Source organism: Sparus aurata, chromosome 1, assembly GCF_900880675.1.
Source record: "Sparus aurata chromosome 1, fSpaAur1.1, whole genome shotgun sequence".
Taxonomy (NCBI): domain Eukaryota; kingdom Metazoa; phylum Chordata; class Actinopteri; order Spariformes; family Sparidae; genus Sparus; species Sparus aurata.
Window position 1 is genome coordinate 6,675,777 of NC_044187.1, and position 18,987 is coordinate 6,694,763.

Consider the following 18,987-nt stretch of genomic DNA (forward strand, 5'->3'; position numbering starts at 1 on the left):
AGCGGCCCACTCACAACATCTGCTACCCTATCACCTCGACTCAGGTGTCCTATCCCCGGAAAGGACGCGGTGATATGAAGACGCACCTTGATCGGCCGTTGGTGGTCAACCCGCAGGACAACCGCAACAACAACACCAACAAGAACCGGCCAGGTGAGCTGCCTCTCGACCAGGAGTACCGGCGCCAGGACATCGACCACTACCGCCGAGCCACCCACTATCACCACCACCACCACCATCAGAAAGCAGTCGGACCAGACGGCGGAGGGACGGGTCAGCCGGCCGAGACCCGCATGGAGCACGGCTTCAGCTGCACGTCTCTGGGCAACGTGGAGAGCCAGCAAGGGGAGGAGAGGCACGGCCACCGGAGCCACCGGGGCCACAGGCACAGGAACAGAGAGGGCCGGGAGGCTCGCAGCGTGTCCCCCCACCACAGCGAGGCCGGGGAGGGGAACAACGAACACAGGAAGTCCAGGCAGCATCGCAGGGCGGGCAAAGAAGGGGAGGAAGGCAGGAGGCACAGATCCAGGGGGACGGAGGGAGAGGGGGAGAAAGGTGTGGACGGGGAGGGACGGAAGACGAGACGGCATCGCCATGGCAACCAGGAGAGGAGCCGAGGACATCGCACCAGAAAGTGAGTGAAGGAAGGGTTTATTTTCTCTGTGTGAAATGTTTTTTTAAATTACAACCTGACAAGAATTAAAAGCCACTCGAGGGACAAGGGATTGCTGGACGCGGTGCACATCTTGTGAAATATGGTGCTATTCTGGTGTTTTAGATAAAATGCTCCTTCAATCAAACTAAATCCTTTTTCCATCCTCGTCCTTCTGTCTCTGCTTCCTCCTTCCTCTCGTCCCCCAACCAGGGAGCACCACAGCACCTGTCCCAGCCTCTCCACAACACGGCCCATACAGCAGTACAACGAGGACCTGGACAACTTCCGCAACAACAGCAAGCTGGCCAGCGCCCACGAGCACCCGTACACCCTCCCACCGGATCACCCCGACCATCCCGACCACGTCAACAACCTGCTGAACTGCCGCGACGCCGACACCCACACGCTGCTCCACAGCATGGACAGCCTGATCCTGACCAGCATGGCCAAACCCGAGTACACAAAGATAGACATGCCACCTGTCTACCCCTACCCCTCCACCAACGCTATCCTGCAAGGTGAGCATCTGGGGGGATTAGCTGTGGTAGAAGTAGGTATATAGTCACAAATGCCTTGGCATTCACAAAGAAGACAGTTGGCTGTAGACAAATGACTAGAGACAATCAAATACTCCCACGTAATTTCAGAGAGATTAAGGACTTCCTCGTGGATCCTGCCCTCGGTTCAGTCGCCCATTTATATTTAGGATTGAGGCTTTTTGGTACAAATAGTCTCTGAAATAGCGGCAATTCCAAATGTCTTACAAAATAGTGATTTTAAACAAATACCATGTTGCGTTGTGGGATGAGGCTGAAAAGAGAAAGTTGAAAATAACCAGTAATACTTTAAAGGTCACATTGATGATAGTTTTCTGTGGAATAAAACCTAATTTTGATCATTTTAAAAATGTCGTCAGGTCAAATATTATGGTTTGTTTAATTCTGTGTATCATCGTCTTGTTGAACGCTCACCAAAACCCGTAACTTAAACATTGTAGAGCTGCTTCTGTATATCAGAGTCTCGTCAGTATGACCAGATTTATTGTGATTTTCATCTTTTTTTGGGACTTTTTCTGAGCCAAGTTGGCGACCATCCTCCCTCTTCGTCCCCTAGTTACACCAAGTTACCAAACTGGTGCAACAGACATTAAACAACTGTGTTCACACATTGAGCAGCTCTCCCCATAAAGACTAAATTAACTCCAGCATGTAAAACCAGTGGGTGCCCCCTTTAAAAACATGGCTTAACTGACTAAGACTGCTGTGAACTCAGTCTCATTCAGTTTCTATTCTTGAATCAGTTCTAGCAGATTGTATCTCACGTGATGCTGACCCTCTCGCTCTCCGTCCGTATGTCTGTCCTCCATTTTCTTTTCTTTCTGTCCTCAGTGAACAAAAACGCCAACACTGACCAGAAGAAGAACGAGGAGAAGAAGGAGGAGGAGGACGAAGAAGGAGATGAAGACGGACCCAAACCCATGCCTCCCTACAGCTCCTGCTTCATCATGTCCACCACCAACCCGTGAGTATTTACGTCCGTGTGTAAAAAAAAACCTCGACCAAACACTGTCATAAAACATTTGCTGTGTCCTTATTGAGGACGTAGGAGAGTTATTGAATCAGAAGCCTGGAAATGTTTAAACAGTTTTGTTGTGTGTGCTGTTTTTTTTCATGTGTCAACACACGTATGCGTCCGTGTGTTTGCACCAGGTTTCGCAAGTGCTGTCACTACATCCTGACTCTGAAGTATTTCGAGTTCAGCATCCTGTCCGTCATCGCCATGAGCAGCATCGCCCTCGCTGCAGAGGACCCCGTCTGGCCTGACTCACCGCGAAATAATGTGAGACATCATTCACTGTGTGTGTGTGTGTGTGTGTGTGTTGGGGGAAATAAAATGTTTCCAGAGGATATAAAGATGAGAAAAAACCTTCCAAAGCGAAAACACGTCACTAATTTTCACGAGTACGACGGTTTAGGATGAGGCTTTGGTTTTGATTATTTTAAGGTTCATAAAGGTCATAATGATATTTTTTCACCTGGCAGGTATGAAGTTGTATCTATAACAGATCCAGTTACACAATATTTAAACATATATTCTTAAGAGAACGTGTTTTTTTCCAAGTTTTTCATTTTCCCAGTCGTTTTTTTTTTTTAGACAGCATCACAGATGGCATCACTTGGCAGCTCTTAGGCTTCATGCTGGATGATATATGAAAACCAGCTGCTTCGGGTCAACGTCTAAACAAACTCTGCAAGAAATATGTTTTCGGGATGAGACAATTGACTGCAGAATTAACTCAAATAGTCAAGTCATTAATTAGAAGTCAGCAGCAGAAATCTTTAGTCAGTTAAACTGATTATTATTATTCTTTTGATGAGATGTTTTGCAGCCATTTGCCACTATATTGTAATAATTTAAGATATGATTTGGTTACTTGATTAATGTGATAATTGACTTTTAACTTCATGCATCAAACTTTGCCCCATTTAAACAGTCTTATTTAGTGTTTTCCTTTTAAATCTTTCATCTGTGGTGGCCGTGATCGCAAGAGAGACAAATTAGTAACTGTTATTATTATATAATTACGATGAAAAGGTTGAGGATAATTTTACCAAGAAAAACATAAATACATGTGAAACAAAATGTGAAAAATAAATGATTTATTCTTCTCTACTACCAATGAGAAGAGAAACACTGAGAAGAGAAAATTGGATTGTAAAATGGCCGTTTGAAAATAGAAAAACAGGATATTAGAATTAGGATTGTTCGTGTCTTTTTCTCTCTTTGTTAATCACTCCTGCTCTCTTTCTCTTGTTCTTTTTCCCTCCACTGATTCATCCCCCTCTCTCTCTCTCTCTCTCTCCCTGTCTCTGTCTTTTTAATATGATAATCATATCTCCTGGTGTTGTGTTGCTCTGCAGGTGCTGCGTTATTTTGACTACGTTTTCACAGGCGTCTTCACGTTTGAAATGTTGATCAAGGTAACAAAGTATCAGTGTGTGTGTGTGTGAGGGAGGGAGAAAGCGAGAGAGTGTGTGTATTAAAATGTATTTTAATGCTTCGGTATTTGCATAATTGTGTTTATTTCTTGCCTCTTTCTGTTTTTTTGTGCAAATTTCTGTGTGTATGTGTGTATTATTATGGCTGTTTGCCTTCAAGTGTATTATTTTGTATCTGCGCTGCGTGTCTGTGCCTTTGTAAATGCACGGACTGGTGTGTGAGTGTGTTGTTTGAGCTTCCACATCAGCGTGTGTGTGTGTGTGTGTTTGTGTGTGTGTGTGTGTGTTAAAATGTGTGCGTTGTACTGAGCGTGCTCCGTGTCTTCCAGATGGTGGTGCTCGGCTTGTTTCTCCACCAGGGCTCCTACTTCCGCGACTTGTGGAACATTCTGGACTTTATAGTGGTTAGTGGTGCTCTGGTGGCCTTCGCCTTCACGTAAGTGTCCCCCACCCCCTCCACCACCTCCACCTCCACCTCCTTTTCATCATCTCCACCTCCCTCAACCCAAATACACACACACACACACACACACAAACATTCCACCATTTTGCAGAAAGACCCTTGTCGCCCAGCCTTGTGCGTCCGATACACGAAGCAATGCTGATCTTTCTCTCCTCTTTTGTCAGCCTGCTGTACTTCAGAAATCACCTCCTCTCAATGTCTTCCCACAGTCTTCTCCTTTTTTCTCCCCTTCGTCTCTTATTCTGTCTTTTTCTGTCTCTAAACTACGCTTTTTCTCTCTGCTCTAGCCTCGATATATTATTTGTTAACTCGTTTTAATCTTTCAGTCTCGGGCCTCTCTTTCTTTCTCAAACTTCTTCTGCAGTCTTGTCATCGTCTGTTTGTCTCCCTCCCTCCTGCAGTCTACCCTTTCCACCATTTCCATCTCTTATCTCATCGGTCATCAACTCGCGTGGTATCGTGTCAGCAGGTCTTTCTCTACGTTTCATCGTCACCTTCATCCGGACAACAACCCGTGATAAATTCCTGACCACCGACCTTTGACCTACACTCTAAAAAAGAAAAAGGGTCCTCTTAACTTTTTTTGCTTTTCCTCGATGGTGCAATCTTTGGGGAACCGCAGAGGGTACCCTGAGGTACGCCTTTGCAACGATTATCACAGTAGTTTTACAAGCAACTTAACTTTTTTAATCGTTTTCTGTAGCTCCAAGAGAGGAACCCTAAAAGTGCTGAAAATTAAATTAGTTTTTAGAGTTTTTAGAGTGTAGTTTCACTGTCACCCATCTTTCACCCCCACAAACCTCAAACCTTACCTCAACCAATCACCTCAAAACCTTCCCTTACCTAACATCAATCTCTGTGACTGTCTGACCTGATATAATAAAAAAAAGCATCACCTGCTCCCTCTGAACATTTTCTTTTCCCAATCTCCCTTGCTCCTGTTTCCTTGTGTCCCCTATTCCCCAATCCATGCCGATCTGATATTTCCACCAACCAGGCCGTGAGTCATCCCTTCCTCTTTTCTGACTTTGATCCCTCAAATCTTTGCTTACCAACACTCCCACCCCGCCCCAGGCCCCTTCACAGCTTTGGTTCCTGCTGATGCATTCACCTTCCCTCCAGATATCTTTCAACTCCCTCTTTCATAAGACCCCCTCTTATCTGTCATTACATTTTCAGTGTCTACCTGATTTCCCTAAATCATCCCCCTGACACCCCTCCTACTCCTAGCATACAGAGAGTAAGAGACGCCGAAGCAGTGCTCTCAGTCTACCTCTCCAAACCTGTGCCTTAACTGACGGGAGATTTACTTTCTTTAAAAACCACAATTTGTTAACTCACTGCAACTTCAAGCTGCTCATGCAAAATTGCTAGAAAACCCCTTTATTCCAAAAACCGAGGCAAAAAACGCCCAAGGGTCGACAGCCATGCTTGAGGCACAATAAGACGATACTAAATGCTATATTTAGCATGCTAATTTGCTCCCAATGACTTTGCAAACATGCTGATGTGTTGCAGATATAAGTTGTTCTATGTATGGTTGGGCTGATTTTCCAACCGGTTTGAAATTAAGCCAAATACCAGACCAGTTGTAGCTTATTTTACCACAAAGTGTCACACACCACTCAGCCGAGAGTGTAGCATCACTACAGTCCATCAGGACAACTGTGACAATTTGTTTCTTCTTCTGAAGTTTGACATCAGCTTAGTAAAGAATTGGCTGTACAACTCGCAAAAAGATGGCATTCGCTTCATTTCAAGTGTGTATGGAAAACTCGCAAGTCAATAAGTTGTTTCACAATAAAAGCCTTGTTAAGAAATGAAACAGTTGAGTTTGTATCAGCAACATAATGTGGTAATTCTAACAGGGCAACCCGGAGCTTATCATATTGAGGCTTCATATAAAGTATGCTGGTGTAGCATAACTTGCACCAGCTCTTTATGTTGGTCAGAGTAGTACTGTATATTACAACAAAACAGGCAGGTACCACCTTATTGCACTGGGCTAATTGGCTATCCCAGGTTCCTGCTAACTAGCCACCTGCTGCTAACTCTCTTCACCTACACCTGACACATGCTGGGTGAGTTGGGTCGCATAAAATCAAACCAGTTTAAGCTTGTACTCCGGACCTGTGAAACCTACCCAACCTAATTCCAGGTCCATAATTTTAGCATATGCTTACTTTTGATTTGTGTGCTGTATGTCAGGAACAAGTTTCAACCATTGCTCCCTAGACAGCCTTTATCCACTCGCGTCTTATAATTACCTCTAGAATCCATAATTAACCCTGCTGCCCCTCTGAACTCCACCACACACACCTTTCAACCCCACCTCTCCAACAACCATTAACGCCAAACATCCTGCCTCCAACCCCGCCACACCCCTGCCTCCCTTCTCGTCATCCTCCCCCGTCCTCCGGGCTGAAGGTCCCTCTCGGTCAGTCCGTGGGGGTGAGGGCACCCCAGACACCTTTAACCCTTTAAGTGCCCAGGCTATCAGTTCGCCACAGGGAGGAATACCACCAGGGCTCATCGCCTCGTCCTCCCCCTCTCTCTGTCTCTTTTCTTTTACCCACACACACTCAAACACAAACACACATCCTCACCCGTCCTTCTGACCATGTTAACGTACCCGGAGACTCAGGTATTTAACACTCCTTCCTCTGCACGACGTTTGGGGGAAGACTGAACGCGGGAGGGAAGGAGGGAGGCATGCCGTGGGCAGGGTGTGGTGGGTGGAATGATTTGTCATTACGCTGAGGCAGTATATAGGTAAATACATATGAACTGAATATGTATGATATACAGTATGCAACTGGAGGGACTGAATGTTTGTTTGTGTGCAAAAAAAAAAAAAAAAAAAAGCAGAAGAGTGAGTGAAGAGAAAGAAGCTTGTGTGTGCATCCTCCTCAGCTCTGTGGATGCTCAGTGCATGTCTGCCTCGGTGACTGCATGAACCTGAACACAACCCGTGATGCGTTAGACGTCATCGCTCAGAATTTATGTTAACGATGTTCAGCGTCAGTCACAGGCAAAGACTGTGATCCAGTTAGATATGTTGTTGTGTGAATCTTAAGAGCTGATAGCTACTAATGTCAACATGTGTTCAGATTGAATACAGAGGTGATTGTAGAGGTGGTGCCATTGCAATAAATCAGTAAAGTGTTATAGTGTCATTTAACATTTTTCTTAATGTTCTACAAAATCTGTGAAAAGACCAAAACTAAAAATGTGTTTGTGTCAATACTATCTGTATCTCCAACCTGTCTCTGACACTCAAACGCAACAGAGGATGTGTGTGACAAACGTTTATGTACTGAATTTTCTAAAATAAGCTCAATCAGGAGCAAAAAGTGCATTTGCAGTAAATGAATGCACTTAATTCAGGACAGTGTGTGAGGTAATAAATCTATAATATTTAACATCCCCTCAATGTTCGAAACGACAGAAGGTGTATACTGTAAAGATTGTAAAGCCCCAGGAGGCGAATTTGTGATATTGAGCTGTATAAGTTCATGGTAAAAAGAGAACATAATATTACCTAGTTGTTCGTTTTGGTCTTTTCATTGGACAATCTCTATATCTTCATCTTTTAACTTATGCCAAAAGCGAATGCTTATCCCAAAGTTGTTTGACTAACGTTAAATGTCAAGAGTCAAGAAGAAAAATGCTAGAAACTCTACCTCTTGGTTTGGACTGAGAGTAGTCTCTGTCTGAGTGCATAAGTTACTGGATATGGACAGCTAAGATCTGTCCAGTAGTACTATAAAGGCCTTTGGAAGTGTTAAAATGTGTGCAGCACCACCTCTGCCACTTCTCACTTGTCACTGAGGAACAAGACGATCCATACCGGCACAAATCTTCATCTCACGGACCCTTAATGTTCCCACATTGTCGGTCAAACCTGCCACAATGCCTTGAAAACAATTTACTTGCATGTCATGTAAAAAGACATCTGTGTTAATCACTTCACTCTGCACTCAGTCTGAACACACAACCTCTGTTTCTACTAGCAAATATAAGTGAAAGTCCTGTTTTAAATGTCGTTGTCACTACGCGTTCACACTGCCAGCAACTAGAGAGCTGTTAACAATGTTAGCAGAGGTTGATGTGTTTCCTTGAATTTCCACAAAAAGCTGTCAGCACTGATAACTTTATCCCACATCACGTGCAGCCATTGGTTTCTGTCCTACATGTGAATAAGTCATGTGGTTGCTCGCAGTCTGAATGCAGTGAACAGTGTTGAAGGAAACAAACAGCAGCACTGAGTAAATCCAGCAGGATGGGGAAGGTGCATATACAAGTGTTTTGATGCCCAGCATTCAGGAGACAGGTGTTGTGAATTTAAAGTGATATAATACTTTTTTAAAAACACATTTCACACCTGTGTTAAAGTTCAAGAGTGTTAAACCTTCACAGTATTAGATCGAGGGATTAACATCGGCACCAATAAGTGCAAACAAGATAAAAACAGCCTGGTCTCATTCCCGGGTCATCAAATGCCAATGTTTTGCCACACCACTTGGCATCTCGTGCAGATCCGTGTCAATATGAGACGCTAAGCAACAGCTCAACCCAACATTGTATAAAGAGACAATATACCAAGAGAGTCCAGGACGTAGTTGGGTCTGACCCGAGGTTTCTACCTGTTGTAAGACAGTTGTCAATGTTGCTGTGCTTGCTGTTGGGAAAATGATGGGTTGGGTTTGAGTTTGTTCTCGACCTGCTCCTCATTAAAAGCATCATGAGGTAACTTTCATTGTGATGTGGCGATATAAATAAAATTGACTCGACCAAATGTGGCAAAATGTAACTGCCAGGTCGTCAAATACTGACGCTTTGGGTTGACATCTGACACGATCTGCCAACCCAAAGCTACTATCTTTCTCCAGGAAGTTCCATTGTGTTGCATTAACTTCATTAAATCTAACTAAATTGCAACCATTTCACAACGTTGACGATGTTTGATAGACACTTAAGGTCGTCTTGTGTCTGTACGGGACGCAGGGGAGCGTGATAAGGCAGCATCCGTATTTGGTGAACTGGGATGAGAATAAAGTTTTATCCAACAGAAACATTGATCATTTTTGTTTAGTTTTACCTCAACAGGATCAATCAGTTTCAGATCAGAACGCTCATGAGCTCCGTAAACACCTGGAGCAAAGTGAAATTGTTCTATCAAAGTAAAATATCACTTTGGCTAAAGAGCCGAGCAGCACCAGCGCGAAACTACTACAACAAAACAAGTTGAGAATCACTCCACTGCTGCACCCTCCACAGCATGACTCCACCCGCTGAACCAGAGACGCCTCCTCCCCTCCTCCACCGCTCACCTTCCCCTCTCCCCTCTAACACCATCACTCTCTTAATCGTCCTATCTTTTAGGATGCTTTCCCGCCACTTCCCCCCTTCTCACCTTCACCTCTTCACCCTAACCTTTTTTCGCATTCTCCACCACCTCTTCTCCTTTTGCCTCCCACCATCTGCTCCAGGGCTGAGCTACAGTACAGTTTTTTGCTTAAGGGGGGCTTCACACACAAAACCTATAAAACTAAACCTTGACGCATGACATTGTTCCACAGCAGGTACAATCACAGAGCCATTGTACAGGAGAGGAGTGTCAGCATGGTCGGAGTGCAATGGCTTCATGGTTTTTTTTACGGGTTTCTTAAACACAACAGTTGCGCTTCTGGCACCCTCCATCCAAACACTGAGTGCATGCGGTCGCAGTACTCTGTGAGAATGCCTTCCCTCTCTATTGATGGTGTGTGTGTATGGGACAATACACACAAATCCTGGTTTCTTGAGTCTCCGCTCATGATGGATGTCCTGAGTGTACAACCCCATGTGCTCTAACATGTCAAGAGAACCTGGAACCAGCCTTTTTCCTCCCCCCTCCTTCTGCAGATGTGCATGCAATAAAAAAAAGAGCTTTGATAAAAATCCCACTAGATGATTGCAGATCTAATGAGGGCAATTTGTGCTGTAGGCCCGATCTAATTGATCATTATGGTGTGATAAGATAAGAATCGGTGTAAATGGATGCAGCAATCGAGTTTCCTCTTCCAGCCGTGAAGGTAATTCTTCATAGAGCTGCTAGCACAGCAGGCCACAGCAGAAGAACAGCCGGGAGGGAAGGAGGGTAGAACCATCCGGAGTCTCTCAGCCGGGGGCTCGATTCTCAGAAGAGCTCTTAATATAGATCTCAAGAAGTTACCTGAGAATTATTGTTTGTATACGAATGATAAGTGTAGTTTTAGAAGTGAAGAGATCAGTTAGGGTTGATTTCTTTTGTCAGATGTTAAAAAATGTTGGATAAACATTCACATTTTACCATTTTGATACACTGCATTTTCTAGTTTTGGCAATATTACTGAAAGTTAACATGTCTATATAAGTCTTACTGATAATATCTTCAGTATACAGTCAAAGCTGTAAACTAAAAGATTTACAAAAATGCAGGAAACAAAACGTTTGGTGAGTTTTTTCTAACTCGGCATTGCCCCGACCCAACATAATTTACTTGCACCCATATTTTCGTAATTTATTTCTATTATGTGGAAAACAATTAAAATCAGGACAAAAGATGACCAAACTATCAACCTTTAGTTTAAACGCCTTTCTTTCAATCGATCAATGTGCAGAATATGTCTTAATTTAATTTAAAAATGTGGCCAAGGGGTTGTGCTCACATCTGTAATTGGATCCATAATGTTTCACAACCTCTTCGTCTTAAAATACATCAATAAAATCTCAGAAAGTCAACTGACAGAAAGCGAGTAACTTAAAATTAGTAGAAAAGTCTCACACCTTGTTTCCATGTAGCTCTGTGAACCTAATGTGAGTCTGTTCAGTTCTACAGGAACCTCAATGATCTCTGATGTGTTTGGGAAACTCCTCCTTCCTTTCCCAGTCCGGATAGGTAGAAAAATTATTTGTGCCAAATAACGTTAGCATAAATTGAAGTGCGATGGCATATTTAGCTTGCGTTGTTAGAATGCATAACGCTCTCTTGTTAATACATCATACGTGTATTTAAAACAGAGAAAATTAGCTTGTTTCTCAGGCTAGCAGTAGCATTTCTATGTTCATAAAGTAATGCAGTTCCTTGCTTCAGACACTAGGAGGGGTTGTTGGCTACGATGTTTACGTCTAATTAAAAAGGGAATTGTTCGACCCTCTCTATGACACAGTAACTCAACTTATCTGGAAAAAAAAATTTAGGAGACAGGTATGTAGACATCCCATCCAGTTGTCATGGCGACGGGAGACGGGTGTGGGCGGGGGGTGGTTGGATAAGAGTGTGTATCAGAGTGTGTATCCTGTAGGTGTGTTGGCGGGAGGGGTTTCTGAGCTGATATGGCCATCTTGCTGTCCTTCCTTCTTCTGTCTGTCTCTCATGTGGATGTATTTTTTTCCTGTTTTCTACCAAACCCCCTCTCTCTTGTCTTGTGTCTGTCTTTGTTTGTCTCTCTCTCTATCAATGTTTGTCCTTGTGTCTGTCTGTCTGTCTTTTCTATGTGTTTTTCCCTCTCCTTCCCTTCCTCCTCCTCCTCTTCCTCTTTCTTCTGTCTGCTGTCTTTTCTCTCTGTCGCTGTCACTGACTCTCGCTGTCTCCACCTTCGGTGAAACTCCACAGGAGCACCACCCGGTAAAGTTCTTCCTCTGTCCTCCTCCTCCTCCTCCTCCTCCGCTCTGTCCCCCTTGCTCTTCACCTACCGGATCAAATTGGCTTCTCGCTCTTTCTTTCTTTGTTCTTCTGATCGTTCGTGCTCATTCTCGCTGTTGTCGTACTTTGTCGTGTCCTTCATACGTCACAGAAAAAAACATCCGAACACCAAAAATAAGTTTCGCCGACACATTTTGATTCAAAGTGTTTGAGTGTCACCTTAATCTGAGGGGCAAACACCTTTTTAATAGTGCACGATACGTACTCAAACATCAACCCTGAGACTCACAGAGTCCTATTAAGTATGCTAGTGTGTGTGTGTGTGTGTGTGTGTGTGTGTGTGTTTGTGCAGGGATGTTTTTAATTCCTGACACCTATGGTCTTACCGGGCTTTACTCTAATACTCTCCAGCTGCTCTGATAGAGAGACCTCAGTCCTGCTCAACTTCAAACGAGGAAGGCCTATTGATTATCGATCGAGTCTCACTCTCACACACACACACACACACACCCTCCGTACGCATACACGTAGAACTTCCAAGGCTCAGACTCAATCAATCAGCCTTGAATTGAATTGTCTTACGTTTTTTTTTTTCTGCCACGGGAGCTGAGTTCATAGTTAAAGAGCGAGCCTTGATGGACGACCTCTCCTCCGCTCGGGGCTTGGCGGGCGTCCAGGCGCCTCCTGCCTTGTGTTTTTTTGAAAATGGCCCATCCACTTACAGTAAAGATCAACTCGGCTATTTACTCCCTTGACACCCCAATTTTTCCTCGCTGATATTGGTTTATGGGCGTACAAATCATGAGCAGAATGTTCTGTTATGCGGTTCGGGGAGGAAACGAGCGCATTAAAAAAAATAAAAACACACACACACACACGGCCGAAGGAGTTTGTCTTCTCGGCGCTAAATGGTTTCCTCCTGGTCGCTCTCATGGCTCGTTTGAAGCATATCGATGCAGCGTGTTTGTTTGTGTTACGACATGTGGATGTCGTGCTCCCGTAAAGCGACATCACATGTCCCGAGAGTCTCGCATGGCCTCCGCTTCCCTTCGATTCAGGTTGCAGTTCTGACCGAAGACCAAAAGAAATAAAAAATAATCTGAAATCCGGATGCAGATGAAAGGAGGCTATGCGAAACCTCTCAGAATCAGTTCATGTACAGTCGTGTGTCCAAACTTCAGGATTATATCAACATAATCCTCGCCCATGTGATATGTAACGTCCACGCCTCATGTGTCCACATCTTTACCAAAAAAAAAACTCCCATTTATTCCGAAGAACCCGAACAGAAACTGTCGCTGAAAAAGAAAGAAAGAGGTTTGGCTGGGCACTCTGCCGGGAGATGCCTGTCGATATGGAATGAGCGAATGTCTGTCTGTATAACGGTTGTTCGATTATAATAACGGACGATGGTGTTTTGCTTCTCGAATGTCCATGAAACCAAACGGTCAGGCGACTGATCGCTCTCCCTCCTTCCTGGTTTCATGTTTGACGTGCACTTAAAAGTTTCTTTTTCCTACAGAAGAGGAGCTTTTATTGTCCACACTGGTGCAATGTACATATTTTATACGAGAACACTGCATATCATGTGTTGCCTTCACGTAGATTATAGAGGTTTGAATTAAACTCAACCCCCTTTTTTAATAAACGTTTGATGAGGGTGCAGTAAGAGCCCTTCATGATCGTCTATCTCTTCATTCCTTCGCTCTGCTGTCTAATCCTTCTCTGACACTGCTGTTGTTCTCTGGCTGAACTGTAGGGGGAGCAGCAAGGGCAAAGACATCAGTACGATCAAGTCCCTTCGTGTGCTCAGAGTGCTGCGACCTCTCAAGACCATTAAACGACTTCCCAAGTTAAAGGTAGGGGCTGTGTTTCTGTGATCTCAGTTTAAGTTTAATTCACTACGATACCATAAGATAGACTTTATTGGAACAAGTCTCAAGTGAAATGCAAGACTTTGGAGGGCACAACCTGGTTATCTTCTGCAGCCCTCAGGGTATTGTTGAATTCCTGAGAAAAAGTGTCTAAAAAAACTATAAATGCAAGGTGTTTCTTACCAATGGAACAGGTTAAAACTATCTAACAACTATCTGTTTACCCAAAAATGAAAGAAAAGTTTTGCAGTCCACAAAACATTTCTGGAGCTTCACAGCAAAACAGCTTTGCAGCATTCTCCTTAACATCTGAAGTAGCTGGAGACGTGTTTCAAAACTTAAAATAAAGCAACCAAAGAAAAGAAAAATTGATAAAATTGCTCCAAACAGCTCGTCTGGTGTAATCCAAGACTCCAGAAGCCGAGAGAGCGACGCTGTTCTGCTGCGAAGGTTATTAGTCAACGCAGGTTTGAGACAAAAGAGGGCGAAGCATGAGCCAACACATTAAATGTGTTATATTTGTATTTATAAAACCCTTAACGCTAGAATTGCTCTATAAATCAGAGAACAAATCAAGTGTATTATAGGCTGAATACTCATCAGATCATTTAGGGTTAAATGAAAGGTAGCCACACTAGTTAATCCAGTCTTGCTAATCCGTCTCTGTGTCCACCTCGCAGGCTGTGTTTGACTGTGTGGTCAACTCTCTGAAGAACGTGTTGAACATCTTGATCGTCTACATGCTCTTCATGTTCATCTTCGCCGTGGTGGCCGTGCAGCTTTTCAAGGGCCGCTTTTTCTACTGCACGGACGAATCCAAAGAGTTTGAGCGCGACTGCAGGTCGGTATTCATTCACTGGGACAGATGTGTGATTATTTACCGTATTTAGAGTTATATTTTCAGTCAGACATGCAAGAATAACAGGATTAAATAGTACATTAGTACATTTTTGACCTAATATTTTCTAATTTCAACCATTTGTACAAGTATTTCTAATTCAGTAGGAAGAAAGATTTTTACCAAGTACCATATTTTACCATGTTACCATGATTCTGTATTGTTAGGAACCAAACGGACTGTCTTTTGGCACTATTGTACTCTCAAAGTGCAAAAACTGATGGTCTCTTAATGTCAGAGGCACTACTTTGCAAATGCTGGTGAGAAACTGTATTATAATAGAATCTGTGGACTTGAACTACAGTTAGCCGTGCAGATGCTGCCACCTGGTGGAGTTTTCCGGGAACATTAAGATAGATGATATTAATGTGGGCTGCACTGTGATCCTGGATCCTTTTCTGCACGTCTATTTCTGTTTTCTTTTCCCTGATTGATGCCGATGTTGCCGATGTTTTCACTGTAAAATCATGTGTGTGTGTGTTCGTGTGTTTGTTCCTCCAGGGGCGAGTACTTGGTGTATGATAGAGATGAGGTCAAAGCCCAGAAGCGGGAGTGGAAGAAGTACGATTTTCACTACGACAACGTGGCTTGGGCCCTGCTCACCCTCTTCACTGTCTCCACTGGAGAGGGGTGGCCGACGTGAGTAGGACGCACACACACACACACACACACACACACAAACATTTGTTAAGTATAATGTGGTAGTTTCTCTATTTGTTGTATGATTTATTAGTTTTGAATCAATGTAATGTAATGTAATTAATATAAATATAAATCACAATTGTGGTTGCAATATCTGGAAATATCTAATCAAGGATATCAGCCGTAACTATAAATGTGGAGTTGAAACAAACGGCTTTTGAATATTTCATGTTTATAAAGTAGTTTTAGAGCATAACATCACACAGGTAATATGGTGAACACATTACTTTTCTAATGGTGTAATACTCAAAAAATAAAGTACATGTGCTCATCTAAAAACACACAGAATGCCAATGCAAACATTTGAGTTTTTCATTGTTTATTGATTCTCTCTCCTCTTCCTCTTTCAGGGTGTTAAAGCACTCGGTGGACTCCACCTATGAGAATCAGGGCCCTAGCCCAGGTTACAGGATGGAAATGTCCATCTTTTACGTGGTGTACTTCGTTGTCTTCCCCTTCTTCTTCGTAAACATCTTTGTGGCTCTCATCATTATCACCTTCCAGGAACAGGGGGATAAGATGATGGAGGACTATAGCTTAGAAAAGAACGAGGTGAGGAGGGATTCTTCTGAATGTTCGGACATCTTCTGTTAACTCTTCTTAAAGTAATGTAGTATAACTCTCGTTTCCTTCCCTCCCACAGAGAGCCTGTATAGATTTCGCCATCAACGCCAGGCCTCTGACTCGCCACATGCCGAAGAATAAACTCAGCTTCCAGTATCGCATGTGGCAATTTGTAGTTTCTCCGCCCTTCGAGTACAGCATCATGGCTCTGATTGCGCTCAACACCATCGTCCTCATGATGAAGGTACAAACATTCACACGATTCGACTCAACTTCAGAATATAGATGTGAAAGTGGAAAGTTTGGTGTTTGTCAAACTTGCAACTAATTTTTTGTGTCCTTCTAGTTTGACGGTGCATCGGAAACGTACGATGAAGTCCTGAAGAACCTCAACATCGTGTTCACCACCTTCTTCTTCATGGAATCAGTCCTCAAGGTCATCGCTTTCGGCCCTCTGGTAAGACCCGACAGCCGCGACCATAAAACCTCTGCGCGCACATCCAGGTTGAGCCGGTCTATATGCTCCAGTGTTTCATCCTATTATTCATTTATAAAGCGGGTTATTTTGGTAGACAGATCTAGAGCAGGTTACTTTCTGTCCCTGATAAACCCTGGATTGCACCGTGTTACTCTGCGATCACGCTATCGGCCTCCCTCCAGCCGGTCTCCACGGTAACAACACCACCGCTGGCCGGGTGTTACAGGAGGATGTGATTGGCTGTTGTTGTTGTAGCGTCTCTCTTGTCTGCTCACCGGTTTCTTACTGTTTTTCTCTTTTTTTTTCCCCAACAGAATTTCTTCAGAGATGCCTGGAACATTTTTGATTTTGTGTCCGTCCTCGGAAGCATCACTGACATTTTAGTGACAGAATTAGGGGTAAGTGCTGTGGACCAGATGACACTTTTTTTATGGTTTGTAGCTAAACGGTAGTTGTCGATTTGTCACATGAAACCGGTTCAGTGGATTTAAAGAAAGAATCAGCCTTGTTGTCGGTGTCTAAAACAGACAGGTCTCTGTTTTACTTCAGTTTCCTTTATCTGTTCTTAATAAATAAGCTGAGAGAGTAAACCATTATTTGGTATCTGTCCAACCAATCAAATGTTCTGTAATGTTCTGTCAGGATTAACTAAAAGTTGTTATATTAGGCCTGAAGTTGTTATATTTATCAACAAAACTAAGAGAACCACCTACAGAACAAGTTCTTTATAAGCTCAAATAAATAAACTTGAGTCAGTTACCCAATGAGGATCATCATCCTTCTTCAAAAGTACCAATATTGACACTTTTCACTCGGATGATACTCGTTTTCACTGTGCAGACTTTTTTTTATAGCTAACAACCCTTAAAATGCTGCGATACCTCCTTGAGTCCCTTATTGAAAGTGCAAACAAGCTGAACTTTAACACAAAATCAAGATTTGTATCATCAGTTACATTTTAAATGATAAGGTTCAAGCAAGATTATAAAATCACACCAAATAACGATGCAATGCAAAAGTCCATGAATGTACTACCCTCTAAAACCATCGGGAAAGGCGCCAAAACAGATAAATAATGGGGGTTTTTTGACTGATTTTTCCTTGGAGTCGGTGCGTCGAGACCCCAAAAAATTCCAGTGCATATCAATACATCGGTCCACATTGTCTGCAGATTATAACCTATGAGTCTGTTGTTTGGGGTTGTTTGGGGGGTCAATGACAGATTATGCCTTTTAATGTGCCGTTGTATGTAAACACACTCATGTTTATCTCACTGTTAACTGTGATTCTGTTTGTATGTCTATCAGCATGTCTGTGTTTTTATTCTCTCTCTGTATATATATGATCTGAATATGATTATAGATGTAAGTCTCAATATTTGTGGAGCTCAGTTGAAGCTCAGCCCCTCTCTGTCGTCCAGCAACAAACAGAGAGTTGGTGTTTTGTATCCAGGTTTCAGTTCCCTCTCGTTCGCGCTGACTATATTAGCAGTGAGTGTTGTAATCGCTGCAGAACAACTGCGCTCTCACATGATTAAAGACACCCTCAATTCCCGTCTCAGCTGTCTGAGCAGACGGTAATTGACTTCAGCGCTGCTGTCCACAGCGAGCTGATCATTTCAGACATCTGATTGATTCTCTGTCAGCTCGATGCAGCTAACCTGAAGGTGAAGCACATCTGATCTTTGCACGAGCGAGCGCAACCAGTGAAATCTAGTGTTGGTAGTAGATAGCAATCAGATACTGATGTTGCTTGGTTGCGTATTTATCTTAATAAAAGACTGAATTTTCCACGTATTGAACCAAAATCCTAACCCTAACCCCTAATAAGACCGTTAACTTTGACTTTTACTCTTCTAAAAACAGCTGCAAGATTGACAACAACTCAAGCTGATGTTCAATTTAATTTATTTCTGATTTAAGGGACTCCGATAGCATTTAACAATCTTCCCCCACTGCATGAGGACAAATTGCAAAAAAAAGTCTCCAATACGTCGATGATTAATCTTAAAATATGTGAAAAAATACACACAGTCCTACCTGTTTCTGACAGCTGGCATCAAAGAGGGGCTGAACTCTGTTTCTCCAGTCACTCTCTAACTGTTGTTGTTGACTTGAAGTTGTGTTTCACTGCCTTTTCTAATGACACCCATAATGATTCCGTCTTCCTCTTCTATCTCTTTACATGCTTTCTTTAAAAACCTCTCTACTTTGTTGGCGCCCTACGCCCCTTCCCGCTCCCTCCTCCTCCTCCTCTGATATAATCCATCCAATCAAAATGCACTATGAAATCCTTCATCGTGTTCTTCCATCCGTGCTGCGCCATGACATGTGGTGGTGGTGCTGTGATGATGATGATGATAATGATGGTGATGGTGTGCGTTTCGCCCCATGCCCTTGCCCCCTCCAAAAAAAAAAAAACACCCCCCCTTCCTCCAAATAATGTCTCTCACCCACTCACAATGTACTACACACAAAAAAAAACTCCCTCCCCATTCATCTTTCTACATCTTCGCACATGTAGAATCTGGTTGGTTTGTAATTTATCTCTCAAAGCTTTCTGCTGCATCCTCATTGGTCATGCGTACCCCCTGACCATTCTGCCCCACCCCCCATGACCAGTCTTAACCCCTGACCCCGAGTGCATGCGCTTCCTGGATGATGACCTTCTCAACTCTTTGTACAT

General features: G+C 43.3%; 1 protein-coding gene across 23 annotated transcripts in view; it reads left to right on the plus strand.

Moving 5' to 3' along the window:
• cacna1ab (calcium channel, voltage-dependent, P/Q type, alpha 1A subunit, b) overlaps positions 1-18,987 on the plus strand; it is an 84,598-nt gene that overhangs the window by 18,356 nt on the left and 47,255 nt on the right. For 13 of the 23 annotated variants that reach the window (XM_030414818.1, XM_030414890.1, XM_030414833.1 and 10 more), the window contains exons 17-32: positions 45-634; positions 866-1,173; positions 2,044-2,176; positions 2,365-2,494; positions 3,577-3,636; positions 3,984-4,090; positions 5,115-5,117; positions 11,757-11,768; positions 13,546-13,645; positions 14,341-14,501; positions 15,060-15,197; positions 15,611-15,812; positions 15,904-16,068; positions 16,171-16,281; positions 16,617-16,700; positions 18,826-18,831. In XM_030414818.1, coding sequence (XP_030270678.1) covers positions 45-634; positions 866-1,173; positions 2,044-2,176; positions 2,365-2,494; positions 3,577-3,636; positions 3,984-4,090; positions 5,115-5,117; positions 11,757-11,768; positions 13,546-13,645; positions 14,341-14,501; positions 15,060-15,197; positions 15,611-15,812; positions 15,904-16,068; positions 16,171-16,281; positions 16,617-16,700; positions 18,826-18,831 — 2,310 coding nt within the window. The remainder of the gene's footprint in view (positions 1-44; positions 635-865; positions 1,174-2,043; positions 2,177-2,364; positions 2,495-3,576; positions 3,637-3,983; positions 4,091-5,114; positions 5,118-11,756; positions 11,769-13,545; positions 13,646-14,340; positions 14,502-15,059; positions 15,198-15,610; positions 15,813-15,903; positions 16,069-16,170; positions 16,282-16,616; positions 16,701-18,825; positions 18,832-18,987) is intronic. The other 10 variants (XM_030414958.1, XM_030414842.1, XM_030414899.1 and 7 more) reach the window with 4 other exon arrangements.